The sequence below is a fragment of the Haliotis asinina genome, chromosome 14 (assembly GCF_037392515.1).
Source record: "Haliotis asinina isolate JCU_RB_2024 chromosome 14, JCU_Hal_asi_v2, whole genome shotgun sequence".
Classification (NCBI taxonomy): Eukaryota; Metazoa; Mollusca; class Gastropoda; order Lepetellida; family Haliotidae; genus Haliotis; species Haliotis asinina.
Window position 1 is genome coordinate 41316960 of NC_090293.1, and position 14699 is coordinate 41331658.

At 39.0% G+C, this 14699-nt stretch overlaps 1 protein-coding gene across 2 annotated transcripts; it reads right to left on the reverse strand.

The window, feature by feature from the left end:
* Nucleotides 1–285: 285 nt before the first annotated feature.
* Nucleotides 286–9114, reverse strand: LOC137261005 (inositol-3-phosphate synthase 1-B-like). Of its 2 annotated transcripts, none has more exons than XM_067798615.1 (4): nt 8971–9114; nt 6299–6732; nt 5284–5930; nt 286–4471 (listed from the first exon to the last, which is right to left on the reverse strand). In XM_067798615.1, exons 2-4 carry the CDS (start codon nt 6705–6707, stop codon nt 3860–3862), a joined length of 1668 nt encoding a protein of 555 aa, XP_067654716.1. In that variant the 5' UTR covers nt 6708–6732; nt 8971–9114; the 3' UTR covers nt 286–3859. The 2 variants fall into 2 exon arrangements, with proteins under 2 accessions (XP_067654716.1, XP_067654717.1); XM_067798616.1 differs by lacking the exon at nt 8971–9114 and adding an exon at nt 8603–8626.
* Between the last annotated feature and the right edge of the window lie 5585 nt (nt 9115–14699).

Consider the following 14699-nt stretch of genomic DNA (forward strand, 5'->3'; position numbering starts at 1 on the left):
TCCTACAATGAAGAGTCAATACAAAACTATCTATAAATCCATGTTCTTTTCACGAAACATCTGTCTAGAGGTTTAAGTTGTAGTTGACAGCCTGGGACAAGTGGGACCAGCCACTAATTATGAAAGAGAAAGTCATGAAAGGAGTATGCATATACCATCTAAAGTCTGAATCTTACAAAAGATTGGGCCTTACACCACTGGGCACAAAATGTCAGTTGTTTTACCTCTAAATCCAGTGATGTACACAGATTTCTTATAACCCTGACAGGGAGGACTCAGACACTGTTTGTTCAGTCCGAGAAACTGGTTTATTCAGCAAATGTGACAATTCATTACATGGAGACAAAGCAGCAAATACAAAGCAGCTAACCCCATGTATAGAATCCCAACACTATTACATAAACTCCATTAAAAATGGTTCATTTTTTTTAGAAATCACTGAAATACATTTTGTTCTGATGAATCTAAAACTCTCAAACATGTAAATGTTAAACAATCTTTCACATTTGTTTCTTCACACATCCTGTTCTGTCATAACCCATTTCGCTCCCCTTAACAAACCAGTCCCCAAAACTAACCTCACTAATGTTGGTATTTCATTTCAAAAAACATGTTTTTGCAAAAACAACATATTTAAAAATTAGCAGTCACATTACAAATATCTCAAAACAAATATTGCAAACAATTAGAAATGTAAAATACTCCCAACTTCATCACTTGAAAATAGTAACTTATTTCCACAGTATACAATGTCAACAAAGTTTGTTGATTCAAAACTATTTGATTTGAACATAAAAAAAATGCTGTGTAAGTATGTAAAATTTCAGTTCTAGAGGTCTGCTTGTTTGAAAAAATACATTTGTGGGACACGAGGTAATTGGTCAGATATGAAAATATATGTCATGAAGAACAACATATGCTGATAACCACTACATGCATATTCCAGGTTCCTTACACATAACAAAAAACAAAAAGTACTCTAAATCAATTCAGTATAAAAATGTGTTCTGACACTCTTGACTAAATATCTTGTTTCCGATTCATTAGTATAGTGTTCTGTGAGATGGATGATCATGCATTAAGTCTAGATGACAAGCAGCTAAGGGCAGGACTATGTTACAGTGATACAAAAAGACGAAACTGACTAATAAAGAAACAAGTTATAAAAACAACAATACAGGTACAGTAGAAAATAAAACAAACAGTGCAGGAGCTTCAATACTGTTTCAATATGACATGTCTTGTACTTCAATGACCCACTACATAAAGGCCAGACAACTTCTAAATACTGATGTTACATTGATTTTCTGATTAGAAAGTTTAACCAGAGTTGATGTCCATGTTTCTACATTTCTGACTCCTCAAACACAAAATGACATGACTAGTTCCAAATGTAAATAGTACTGGCAGTGTCACCATATCCCTGTTCCTAGACATAACACGCAGGCTAGTGGTGGAATGCATGTTCTGAATAAATTAACCTTTGTTAAAAAAGATAAAAACTTCTGATCAAACTGTGTCTCATACTGAACAAGAGAGTCAAATTTAATAGGAAAGCTGTCTTATTCTCTAGAAGCAATGGAGCCTTAAATTATATAGGGGTGTATAAATACCTCCACCCAGTTTTTTCATGGGTCCAAATGAAGAGATGTAATCAAATGGGTCAGCCATTCTTTCATGTCTCCCTCTCACACACCAGGACAGCCTGATAACACTTCAAACAGAGGATTAGCTGGTCACTGTACTGTACAGTACTGAGTCAATAAAATGACTTAGAGAATACAAACGCCCTTATACAATTGTGTTATACAGTTTTATTCTAACCAAGTTAAGAGCTTAGAAACAACATTTGTAAAACAAAACAAAAAAACAAACTGTTGCCTGAGCTAAACATTAGAGTCAGCTGAGTCAGTTCAGCCTTGGGTATATTTGTTTGCGTATTTTTTAAAAACCATCACTTTCAAGGAATACATAAACATATCTCTACACACAAAAGAAATTTTATAAATAAAAATTCAACAAAGAACATATAAAAAAAATTCTCACCAATGCATCATTAAAACAAATTTATAACAAACATCTTATCTCTATTGATAAATGCGATGTGCCTCCATTGCTACTGTAGCCTGTGTGCGAAATAGCCAGTGGCAAGTAAACATCCAGTCGGGCCAGTAAATCTCCCCATTCCCTGGCTCAACTGCCTAGTGAATTTTCATGGGGGAATTTTGCAAATGTATCAGTTGCTCTGACTTGTCAAGTTTCAACAAACATTTAAGTCTTGCAAGATTATGGCCCGATAAAACTGTTCGTCATATTAGCAGCTTAATGACGAAACCCAGGTCATGCCAACAACATCCTACTCTCATCTATTTGTGAAATCATTTGCTTGGTTTCTTCGTTCAGATTTCAGGTTTCTGAATTATTTTGTAGGCAAGTAACTTTCAAGCATAGCTAGTCTGACTGGGTAGGAATATTTCGAAATTATTTCACACACTGCTACTAGGGAGTATACAACTTACTGGGAATAGATACACATACAACTTCAACACATCCGTTAACAAGCACTTGTAAACTTACAAAATGTCACAACTCCTGGCAAAAATTGCTTCCATAGTTGAAGCAAGAGTTTAATTTTGATCCACAACATAAAATATAACAATATGTTGGTTCTTTGGGTTATTTGTTTTCAAATGAAACAACATGGCTCTCACAATAGGTATATGAACACAAACACCTCTATGACCTAACAAGCCCATCTAGTTGGATATATGCAAAACATACTGAAAAATACAATTCATAGCTGCAGAAGTCCCTTGCCTGTCTTGCTAAATCTGACAAGAACAGTTGTTGTAAATGTTTAGTTGTGCTCAACTTACTATTATGATGATTTTTCTTGACACCTTAAATTATGAAACAGAGCCCTACGTTATACTGACAATAATGCTCAGAAATAAAGATTTATTATTGCAAAATATATTTCTACAAAATGAAGACAATGCAATATAACTGGGCCAAGAACAGAGCAAATTTTACAGCCAAGGCAACCTTGACATGACCAGTAATTTTAGACTTGAGTTGGACATTCAAGTGAGGATGTCAAACAGCATTAAAAAAAATGGCAGACAAACTGTCTCTAAATCTTCTCATTTTGATCCTCTCCTCATCTGATAGTTGCCAACAATAAGACAAATATCAGCATCATCTGAAGCAGCTTATTATTTGTTAGATCAGGCAGCAAAGTTTGGGTGGGTAACATCTGAGATGTAGGGCATATCAATAGTGTTACACAATGTTTCAAGACAAATCATGACTTTTCCCTGGCAACACTCTTTCACCAGATCTGGTTAAGAGAAGGGAAGTGTCCTTTAGCTGAACGAATATTGAAAGCACAACCACTTTCAAGCTTCTGCAATTCCAGATACATTCCATTGTTACTGTTGAAGCAGAACTGAGAATGTTTCATCTCACCAACTGTCTTGTCATCAACACTACAATGTGACTTGCATTTACGACTGAAAGGACTTCTTTGTCAGTATTAGAGCATAAATAGACACAGAAATGTTGCGGTTGTAGCATGCAGATCACTTCCTCTATAAATAAATGGCAAGGGCAGCGAGCAGATGCAAACATTTGAAAACCCATCACTGACAGACACCCTGCACTTTTGGACAAGTATATGTATTACAATGATGACTGAATACTTCGAACATACTGGTTATGTTCTTCTTGTTACAGGGCTGTGCATGCATATAGCATCCATTATCAACAAAAAAAGTAAACTGTTACAAAATGTTGGAAACAATATTTAAAAAAAAAAAACATTTCACAGGTAAAAATATATTTAACACAATGTTGATTGTTACTTTTCCCCCTCATCACTGCTAGTTTTCTCATCACTTGTAACACCATTTTGTGAGAATCCGTTCAGTTGATCCCGAGCCTTCTGTTTCATAGAAGCCAAGTTCGAATAAGGAGAAGCAACTTTGGATGGCACATCGATGTGTTCATGTTTGTACTCCATCAACATGTTGTTCACTGGGGACAGTCCTATACACGCTCGAAAGATGTTCTCAATACAAGCTCTCTGTCGGAACAGAGCATTCACCAGAGGTGTCCCTCGCGGCACTAGTGGGGCCTTGCACAAGAAACTGAGGATGGAGAGAACGGCATTGAAGTTCTGGAACTCAGTCTGTCCTTCCACTTTGAACTGGATACGCTCGCATATTTCTGCCAAAACAATGAGGTCAATGATGAGAGGTGAGGCAAGCAGGGAGTCTTCACAGGTATTGTGGATGACAATGGTGTTGGTGCCACCCATCATAATCTCAGAAGTGTACTCGTCCATCGCACGTTTGCTGTCTCCAACATATGGCACATACTTGATGACGACTGTGTGGTCCGGCTTCTCCTCCTCGTCATACAGCAAGCGGTTAGACTGAACCATGTCATCCACAACATTGCTCTTGGAGATCTGGAAACAAGACATGAAGTCATGGAATACAAACTTGCACATACACTTCAGAACACTACTACACTTCTAAATGCACTTCTACTTGATCTGTGCCTCTCGTGATTCCCATATAAACATCCTGTGCCAGGAGAGAAGTAAAATATTTATCAAATATAAGGGAACATCCAGTGAGGAAGATACTTGGCAGGAGACTATATGTGGACATGTTAGACTTTGAGCATTAGTCAGACATAAGCACAGGAGACATACATGAGAACAAAACCACAGTCACAGTGATACATAGAGAATCTCACACAAATGTCTACACAAACATATCAACACAAGGTGATAAAGTAACACACATCCCAGGCTTGCCGGGGATATTTTTCCATTTAACAACAAGTGTTGATATAAATGATATCAGTAGACACGAGGGAGAGATTCTATTTATCCCAAACCATTCTTCATTAATTTTCAATGAAAAATGTACATCTCTGAACAAAGCACTGGCGTGCAACTATGTCATAGCATTGTGACATCAAGTTCATGACATCATAGCATTGTCAGGCATTGTGCAAACTCTACTCTCAAAGTGATATCTCCAAGGAGATATTGTCTGATCTCACACAAGTGATATCTCCTGTGGAACACAGTTTGGGATGTTAATACACCCCAAAATTATTGTTTTCCAGAAAAAATGTGCAGTCTGGAAGTATTGACAATGCCTGGTTATATTTCAATCCACAATATCTTCGCTTCCCCTACCTCAAACCCCTTCTGCCACCTACAAAGACAACATATCCCTTAAGGTCAAAATAGGAAGGAACTCTTACCTCTTTAGACCTGAATGTATCCGGAGCAGACAAGTTCTTGCCGTCATTGTTGCCCAGATGGTTGTAGCTGACAATGGAGACAGGTTTAATCCCTGCACTTACTAAGAAGTCCACCAGTACAGATTTGAGCTTTGTCTGGCCAGACTTAAAGTCATCCCCAGCGATATAAACCCTCTTCTTCTCTGCCAGTTCCACCACCCCAGGAACAAAAGTGTTCTGTGGGGACCCGTTGATGTATGTGACACCTTCTAAGATGGACGCCACAGCAAAAAGGGTTGATGGGGAGATTTCATCAGCATTATTCCGAATGCTGTTGAGGAGATTCTCTGTTGTGTCGTTAAGACCTGGGTAGACATCACAAAACCGCTCTGTGTTGGCCGTCCATAATACAATGACTTTATCAACTCCACTACTGTCTTTAAAACTTCTGATGTCTTGGCGAATCTGGTCCACAAGTTCTTGTTTGGTTCCAGACAGGACGTTGTCTGCACGTTCCACCTGGTTGGCTGCAATAAAGTCTGGGATGTAGATGGAAGGGCGGGGTTTGTACTTCTCCATGTGTGGGCGAAGCTGGGTCTGAAGGTTGTAATCCAGCACCTTGGCTCGTGCCATAGCATCTGACAAGTTCATAGAAGATATGTCCCAACCTGAAGACGAGAAAGAAAATTATCACTTGCATTTACTCAAAAACTTGTACCAGACAGAAATCAAGTGTCTAACGATATAGAAAATAATCCTAAGAATAACTGAAAATTGTTCGTATTTTCTTTTTCCAGTGAAAGACAGTTTCAAATATTGCCAATATTTTGCAATGATTGTGCTGAAAACAAGTGACATAAGACCATTTTAATGATTTGGAAAACTTCTGACTGACCATATCTCCACATAATGAAAGAAATGGAAAGAAAGTTTAAGGACAATTAACTGACAATCAGTCAAAAGTACAAGAAATAAACCAATCTGAAAGGCTGGTTTTGCATTATGCGCAACTTGGTATATTAAACAATCCACCTACCATCAAAGACAATGTCATTAGGGTTGAGCATAGGCAGGAGTTGGCTGAGTGGGACATACACTTCCCCTTGTGGCCCTGTCCCAAGACACACTGTGCTGGCCTGGGTGATGGATCCAAAGTAGTTAGCCAGTCTGAGGCCATCCTTTGTGTGCCAACTCAGACCCAGCCTGTTGGCAATGGTGGCTGCAACCACAGTGGTGCCATTGTTTCCTCCTATCCCGACCAGCATCACACCAACTCTGGGCACTTGCCTCTTGGTCCGGAATGTGTATTGGGTGGACACAGGCGTGGCCACATATTGGTTCCCCTTTAGCTCCACACTGGTTGTGTAATAGCTGTATTGACTCTCGATGTACTTGTCCGAGTACGTCACTCTAGGGCTGTCTACCTGCACTGTTTTAGCTGCCATCTTTTGCAGTAAGAATTTTGTTTATCTGTGTGACAGAAACAGAACTTTGTTAGAGAAACGAATGGCCTGCTCTTGACCAGTATTCTTGCAGTCCTTGAATGTGCTGTCATCTTATCTTTTATCTCCTACAGTGTTGCAGAGTCACAGGGTACATGCACAATTGTGGGACACTGTTATATACATTTATCAGGCATTGTACACTAACATTTATTTACACATATACTTCATGAAATGTAAAATCATACGGTAGGCAAATTGAAGTAACAAGTTTATCATTGCCTAACCAAGTCTTTAAGTTAAAACATCATATGAGCAGTTCTCAATGACCTTCTGTAAAATAAAAAAGAAGAACAAAACAGTGAAAAATGTTCACAGATCATAATATTGAATGTGACCAGGATACTTTATATCAGTCTGAATATGTAAATGTTTGACAGAGCTACAATTATACGAAACATGTTACTGCCTTTGGAACACAGTGTGGGTGTATTCCGTTTATGATAGTGAATCTACATACATTAACAATATCTCTTGACAAATCCCCTTTGCAAGATAAAATGAATTAATCATAAATCAATGTGTAATCCTTTGATGGTTGACCTTAATTTATAATGTTTTGCATTTACTTTCGACATGAGAAATGCTAAATGGAAATCTTTGTCAGGTAATCAGAGTGGTGTTAACACTAATTATACCTGTTGTAAATTCATAACTGATCATCACGTAAATGATGACAAATAAACGTGTGGACTTACACAAGTACTTATATAGTAATCGCTGTATTAACTGCCTTAAAGACTTAGGTAAAACTGTTTTCAGGACATAAAAAGTTTTGTAGAACAAATTTTGGACATTGGATATGTACTTTAATTAAGAACAGTATATACCTGCTTACCTATTTAATGTTTTAGATTTCCCTGAATGGCAAGGTGGGATTGATTCAAATACATCAAATGTGTGTTTTTTATATGATACGTCAACAGACATCACATTGTTACATGACATAGTTAAATATTGAGGTAAAAAATACAGACTGGATCAGTCATCATATCACACACACATTATAATGTCCGACAAAGTCTACTCTTCTGCAATACTTTATTGCAATTCAACAAGAACTACAGAGGACATTTTCAAATAATGAGCATGTGATGTGCATCCACTGTTCTTATTATCTCATTGCTAAGGTTGAAGAAATTGTGTCAAGGTGGGCATCTTTCCATCACGGTCACTAGAGTACAGAGTGATCACCCAACAGATTGACAACACAAAATTGTGCAAAACATGTATTGCTGTGTATCAGTGCCCCTTAAGAAAATAACACTGGATTTACAAATGATGCTTATTTTGTTAAAGAAAATGAAAAGCGTTACAGTAACTGAGAATACGTTAATTTCTAAAGCAGCCACTTACAACAAACCAAAGTGTAGATGACCTATCAAAGTCTGAGGAGAAAATTAACATATTTTAGCTTAAACATTATCTAGTCTACATGAATGATGAGAGCCTGTGTCATTAAAAGATATCTTATAGAAGAGAATGACTACATACATCATTTTGGGTTAAACAAGAAAAGTAAAGTTCTTTCAAATACTGAAATTGCTAATGAACATCCAAATAATGGACAAAAGAGTGATTGAAATGAATCTAATTGTACATGGACATTATTCAGTAGCTGATTTGGATGGTGTCATTCAGGAAACATGTGGTCTCCGGCACATTTGTGCGACAGGTGAGTCGTCAGTTATATTTGTGCCAGCTGATTCAGACTGAGGCACAACAAATCAGTTGCACGTAAGGTATCTTGCCCCAATGCGTAGAATGCAACGCATTATTGTTTAATGTCGTATTGTATACACAAGTGCGGAGCAGTGTTGTAAATGTTAGTCACTTACCGTACGTGGCTAAATATACAAATCGAGAAAAAAATAACTGATATACGCACATCCATCACCACCAATCAACAACAACGTGTTGACAAGGGAAGTAACTCTTATGACCTTCATATCTTCCACGTGCAAGTGATTATCATATTACCGGTCCACAAGGGAAATACACACCTCAGACGTTCGATGGGCATGAAATCGGGTATGTTATGTCGCAGACTGAATCATAATAAACCTGCATACTCAGGAATTATGTGCCACCAAATACTCGATGCTGTAATACATTGATGAAGCTGAACCATTTTATTTTTAACGAGAACAGCAGCAGTCGCTACATGTACACTCTTCGATGACAAATCAGCTCGCTGAATACTTACCCAAGAATTGTTGTGTGTTTGGGATCGCAGTAGAAGGCTGGCTCTATAAGCAAGTTTGCTGACAAACTGATACCACCGGCTCTCAGATTTGTTAGCATCACGGTGCAAGTGCCTGAATGGCTTTATATATCTAGCGTGACCGGCAATGGTGCACTTTGATTGGCCAGCAACTCACACGTCACCTAGTTGGTTGAGAGAGACAACATGTCGAGAAAATTCGAGAGAACACGCGATGATCAGAACACACTGGAGGTCACCACCATTTGTATGTTGTCACATGGAAAGCTAATACTACACCTGAAACTGATACTTAATTACGTTATCTTTACGTAATGAGAGCGTAACAAATCTCAATGAATCTCGTCTTGCGTGTAAAATACGCGTGTAACTGTAGTGTGGAATATACCTTTTTATTAGCTGCATGTCAACCAAAAATTTGTCCAAGGAACTTGCAAGCTTATATATATATTACTCATGATTCATTGTATTAATAAAAATAGACGAAATATTTAAAGGAGGTAATACTTTAAGTTTCAGCTCCAAGCAACCGGATACGGTCGGTTTTCGAGGTGAAAACGCCATACAGTGATATACAGAAGCGCTTATAGATATATAAGATATTATTAGTATGCTGGCCGTGATTTTCATTAAAAGAATGTACATGAGTTTCACGGCAAAAAGCGCTAGACTTGACTCGTTTGTGTTTGTTTAGCGCTGCACACAGCAATTTGTTTATCTTGTGTATCCTATATTCATATGCGTGCTTCGTGATGATGTACACCAAATATTGTCTGGTGTCTGAATCAGACATTCCACTGATCGACAATAAAAGCATCCAGATAAGCAACTGGGATACGATAGCATTTGTCAGTCAAGTCATCGAGCCTCTGTCGACCATTTGCATGGGTTGCTAAAGATCAATTCCAGCCCGAATATTTCACTTTGTTTAAAATTCATTTACGTTATAACAGTTCTGTACTATTCAATCGGTTCTTTTTAAAGTATGTCGTTGTTACGAATTAGTTGTGGTATATTGGCATGGTTGATTGAATGGCCTATAAGGTGATAGATTTTATTGAACACAAATGTTACGAATCCCGTAATAAAATATGGATAGTTATACTTTGTTTACTATTCGTTACTATTCGTGCTCGAGGTTCCACCCCACCCCACACACACACCCCACCCAATTGATGGATCACACCAAACACCCACGCAGACATGCTATATAATACATCCATACTCAGAGCCACCATAAAACATTATCTTTATAAGAAGGTATGCTAACACCAGCGTAGCTTTATACCTTAGCATATTTAACCGTTATTTGTTAATTGCTACTTAATGTGGAACAGCTGTAGTAAGTCCTGGTGTTTTCATTGATCATTCTGTCACATCGACTAAGGATAGAGATCAGAGGGTTGGCAAGACAGAAATCCGTTATCGGTAGTGGCTGTATTTCATATCTGGGAACAAAGATTTGGTGACCAGCTGACTTAGTTGTTAGGTGCGATTTGATATATCCCGTGGAAGACGGGCCCTGAACAGTATTTGAAATTAATGATATCTATTTGCATGGCAGTAAAAGTGACTCGGCTGCATCGAGTAAGAACTCACTCGAACCACACGATATTTGATAGCTGTGGGGCATCCTTGTGTCTACTTATCAGATGAAAGATTTTACCTTTGTAGATCTAGTTAAACTCCTAAATGTTTGATTTGCCATCATCATAGTCAAGATGGAAGTATTAATGGGTGAAAAAGATGACTATATTTTCCAACTGATTCTAAGACGAAACTACGTTTAATCTTTGTTCATTAATGAAAGGATATATCCTTGTATTATAATGACGTTTGCGGGTGGCGCAGCAGAGATGGCAACCTAGTCAAGAACATCTGGGACATCATCCGGGTACTCGCGTTAGAAAACAGTAACAAAAGCAACAAGAAGTCCCGGGGAATAGCTCTAGATCAGTCTTTCTTCAATACTTGCGATATATATAGGTAACCGGCAGCACGCATTATGTTCCATGAGCAATGGTGGGGTATCCCAGTGATTAAAGTGTTAATCGTCGTGACGGAGCACCAAGGTTCGATTCCACATATGGATACAATGCACATAGTCAGTTCTGGTGTCCCCCGCCTTGATCTAACTTGACTAATGCTAAACGGCGTAAAACTAAACTCACTCACTATGTGGCATGATTAGTGCGCAAATCTCTTATTAATTATACCTAATAGCAGAAGGATTAATGTTCGAATCATATATTGTTATGAGAACATATTCCATTCCCTGATGACATTATACGTGCACCTACATGAATTATACATCGTACACGTACCACATTTCACATGCCATAACAATTACAGAACTCAGGGCCTGTTTCACCGGTAGAAATCACCCTTAATTCAACAGTAAACTGTTCATAAATAATGGAATGTACGTCTGTCTAAACAGTTATTTTATATGCATTTTTATGGCAATGAATGCATCTTTATTCTAATGTATTAACACACTGATCATACTGTGTATTTTTATATATTCAGTTTAGTCAAATATGGTGTCAATTCATTGTATCAGGCAGCGTATTTTTCTCTACGCCCAGTTAAACACCTGGGGCACCTGTCATGAAGCAACCTTTACTAAGGTTAACCACAACTCCCATTCTTTAACATTGCACTAAGGTTTTAGTGACTTACGGTCACCCCAGTGATTTGTGAAAGGAGGTCACAAATGATGATGATGTGGCTCTGGCGTAGATAGGGTGTTCTAGGATGGGGAGCTGTGAACTCACGGCTTATGTAGAGTTGGGCCGATCTTTGTCCCAAGTTCTTTCAGCAGGTCTTTGTGGCTTCACTGAAGTCGGGCGGTAGGGTCTTTCTTCAGCTGTTTGTAGATGCAGGGGTCGTTGAGGATGTTGTCAGGTAGGGTGGTAAAATCGGTGGTGCCCATGATTACGGTAGCTCTGCCTTTGTCTGCTGGGACTATGGTGATTGCTAGATCGGATTATATGTTTTTCAATGTTTTCTTTTCTGCATTGTTAAGGTTGTGTTTAAATGTTGTTTTGCGAGAGTTACAATCCATCCAAGTATCGCGCCCGGCTTTTTGCCCCACCGGGCAAATCAGCGAAATCCTTTATCTCAGACTCCACTGAATTTTGCAAGAAGATCAGCACCATCACACAGACAGGCAGACTTATCAGTTTTGACGTAGTTGGTCTTTTCACAAATGGACCAACAGACGAAGCATCATTAGAAGAAAAGTAGAAGACATCCACGATGACATATAGACACCCATCTCACAGTGAAAGCATGAAATTCACAATGGAACAAGAAACTGACAACAAGCTACCATTCCTAGACGTACAAGTAGAAAAGGACAACGACAGCAAACTCCACACAAGTATCTGTAGAAAACCAGCCCACATGGATCAATATCTACACTTATCTAATCACCTACTACAAGTGAAGAGAGGTCCTATCGCCACCCTAGCCAGAAGAGCAAAGAACATCAGCTCCACAACCCAAGCTCCTGAAGTCGAGTTGGAACATATTTGCCATGTGTTCATAAATCTTAATCAGTATACCCAGCTATCCTTGTCAACAGAACAGTCAAGAGCACCCTGAACACAAAGGAAAAACCTACCACGTCAGCAATCAGCCCCGTTCATCACCAGCATACTAAATGTCAATATTATCAGCCACCATATCCGCAGACCATTTAAGAAGGAAGCCAAATGTTGATGTTGTGTTCCAGAGAGGCACATCAATTCAGCATATCCTACAAGCCAACGTTAAACCAGCTTCAAGTAACAAAGGCGAACCTTCATGCACGCGTTGTCTACCACATTCAGTGCGAATGTGGTGACTCGTACATAGGAGAAACGTACCGGTCCCTCAACCATGCCAATGAAGGAACATCAGACATCTGTCAAGAAAACATTCAAGCCCACCCAAACCATGACATACTTTGGAACAACATCAGCATCCTAGAAACCAACCGGTCAGATTACAAGACAAACTCTTAGAGGCAATCAGCATCAAACGACTCAGCCCGACAGTCAACAGAGATCAAGTTAATTACATCCCTACGTCTTACGATCAACTAATCAAACCTAATCAAGAAGAACCAACACTGGCTTCGTCATCTCTTATCACAATAAACCTCATATCAAAACACATCAACCTCCTCTATTGTATAAACTCACACCCCCGCCATGTATATTTTCTTCTCGTGCGTATGATTTGCATCCTTTGCTTGATAATGGTGTTAGAATCTATAGTGAAACGTCTCATCCACTGCAAGAAAGAAGTTGTCTATCCATTCAGCTCTTCATCCTCATCAACACGTTGTCTGTCATCAGAATGAAACATGTAGAATCTGCCCTCGTCGGTGAAGAGCTGCCAAATGTTGCCAAGTATGACGTTGATAACGCCGCACAGTCTTCGACGACGATGTTCATAGGTCAGCAACGGGCCTCTGCGCACTCTAAACCACACGTGTTCAAACAGAACAGTGGACGCGTCCGTACATGTTCTGAATTGGAATATATTTATCATATTTAGAACTGAAGTGTTCTGTTTTAGAACTCATGTGTTAAAAGTCTGCGAGGTAGGTGTTCTACGTTTTGAATCATTCCATATTGTTGTTTTCATTCGTCCTATCTTAACTTGTAGAAATTTCAGGACACTTAGTCAAGTATTCTGAAATAAGGCTGAGAACACTCAAAGGGCTTCCAGGGGTGTTCTCAGTTAATTATACAGGACACACGAACAGTGTTCTAAAATCCAGAACACATAGTGTCCAGATCAGAACGCTCCGGCTGCGCTCCGACTGCGCTCCGACCCAACGCATTCGATACCGATGCCGTCACAGGCAAGAATCTGTTGCGCAGATGCAAGGTGCGTAGGTAGCGGTCGTCTGGGGTCGTGATCATCCTTGTTCTGCCCTCTCTTGGCCTTTATGTCGTCTGATCTATTATTCTGAATCAGTGAGTGAGTGAGTTTAGTTTTACGCCGCACTCAGCAATATTACAGCTATATGGCTGCGGTCAGTAAACAATCGAGTCTGGACCAGACAATCCAGTGATCAACAGCTTAAGCATCGATCTGCGCAGTTGGGAAACGATGACATGTGCCAACCAAGTCAGTGAGCCTGATCACTCGATCCCGTTAGTCGCCTCTTACAAAAGCTTAGTCATGAATCCTGAAACAATGGTCCAAGTTGTCAACAGCATTGCGTACGCAGTTCACTATTCTTGTGTTAATCCAGTTTTAGAAGATGTGAGCTCCCATACTGTGGCTGCAACTGAAAACACTTTAAAAACTTTTGTAAAAATACACATCTGTTTTTTCTATTTTTGGGAGAGTTTATTAGAGATCAGTTATATTTCCACTGTTATTCATTTCACCTTGCCAATCACGTTGCACTATATTTCCGTCAAACCAACCTCGTGGGAGTAGCTTCTTTTCATTTCTCCATGTTCAACAAACCGTAATGTCTCGTATAATCTAATGTATCGCGAAATACCTTTGGATCAATTTTAAAACTGATCACTTGCACAAAACTTGTGGCTGTTGTCTTAGAGGAAGTTTTAAGAAGAACTTTGTCATAGTGGAATTGTGAGTGAGATATACGGTATTTGGAGTGTGAAGTGTTTGCTGACATGTAAAGCTGTCCTTGTAGGTTTGGTTTCCTATTTATTTTAAGGAATATTTCGTGCAATGAA

Bases quoted from the DNA above. Each gene is read 5' to 3' on its own strand.
- LOC137261005 (XM_067798615.1), bottom strand. From the start codon at position 6,707: ATGGCAGCTAAAACAGTGCAGGTAGACAGCCCTAGAGTGACGTACTCG. The intron at 5,931-6,298 runs GTAGGTGGATTG...TCTCGTCTTCAG, and splicing joins TAATGACATTGTCTTTGATG to GTTGGGACATATCTTCTATG. The intron at 4,472-5,283 runs GTAAGAGTTCCT...TCTTGTTTCCAG, and splicing joins ATACATTCAGGTCTAAAGAG to ATCTCCAAGAGCAATGTTGT.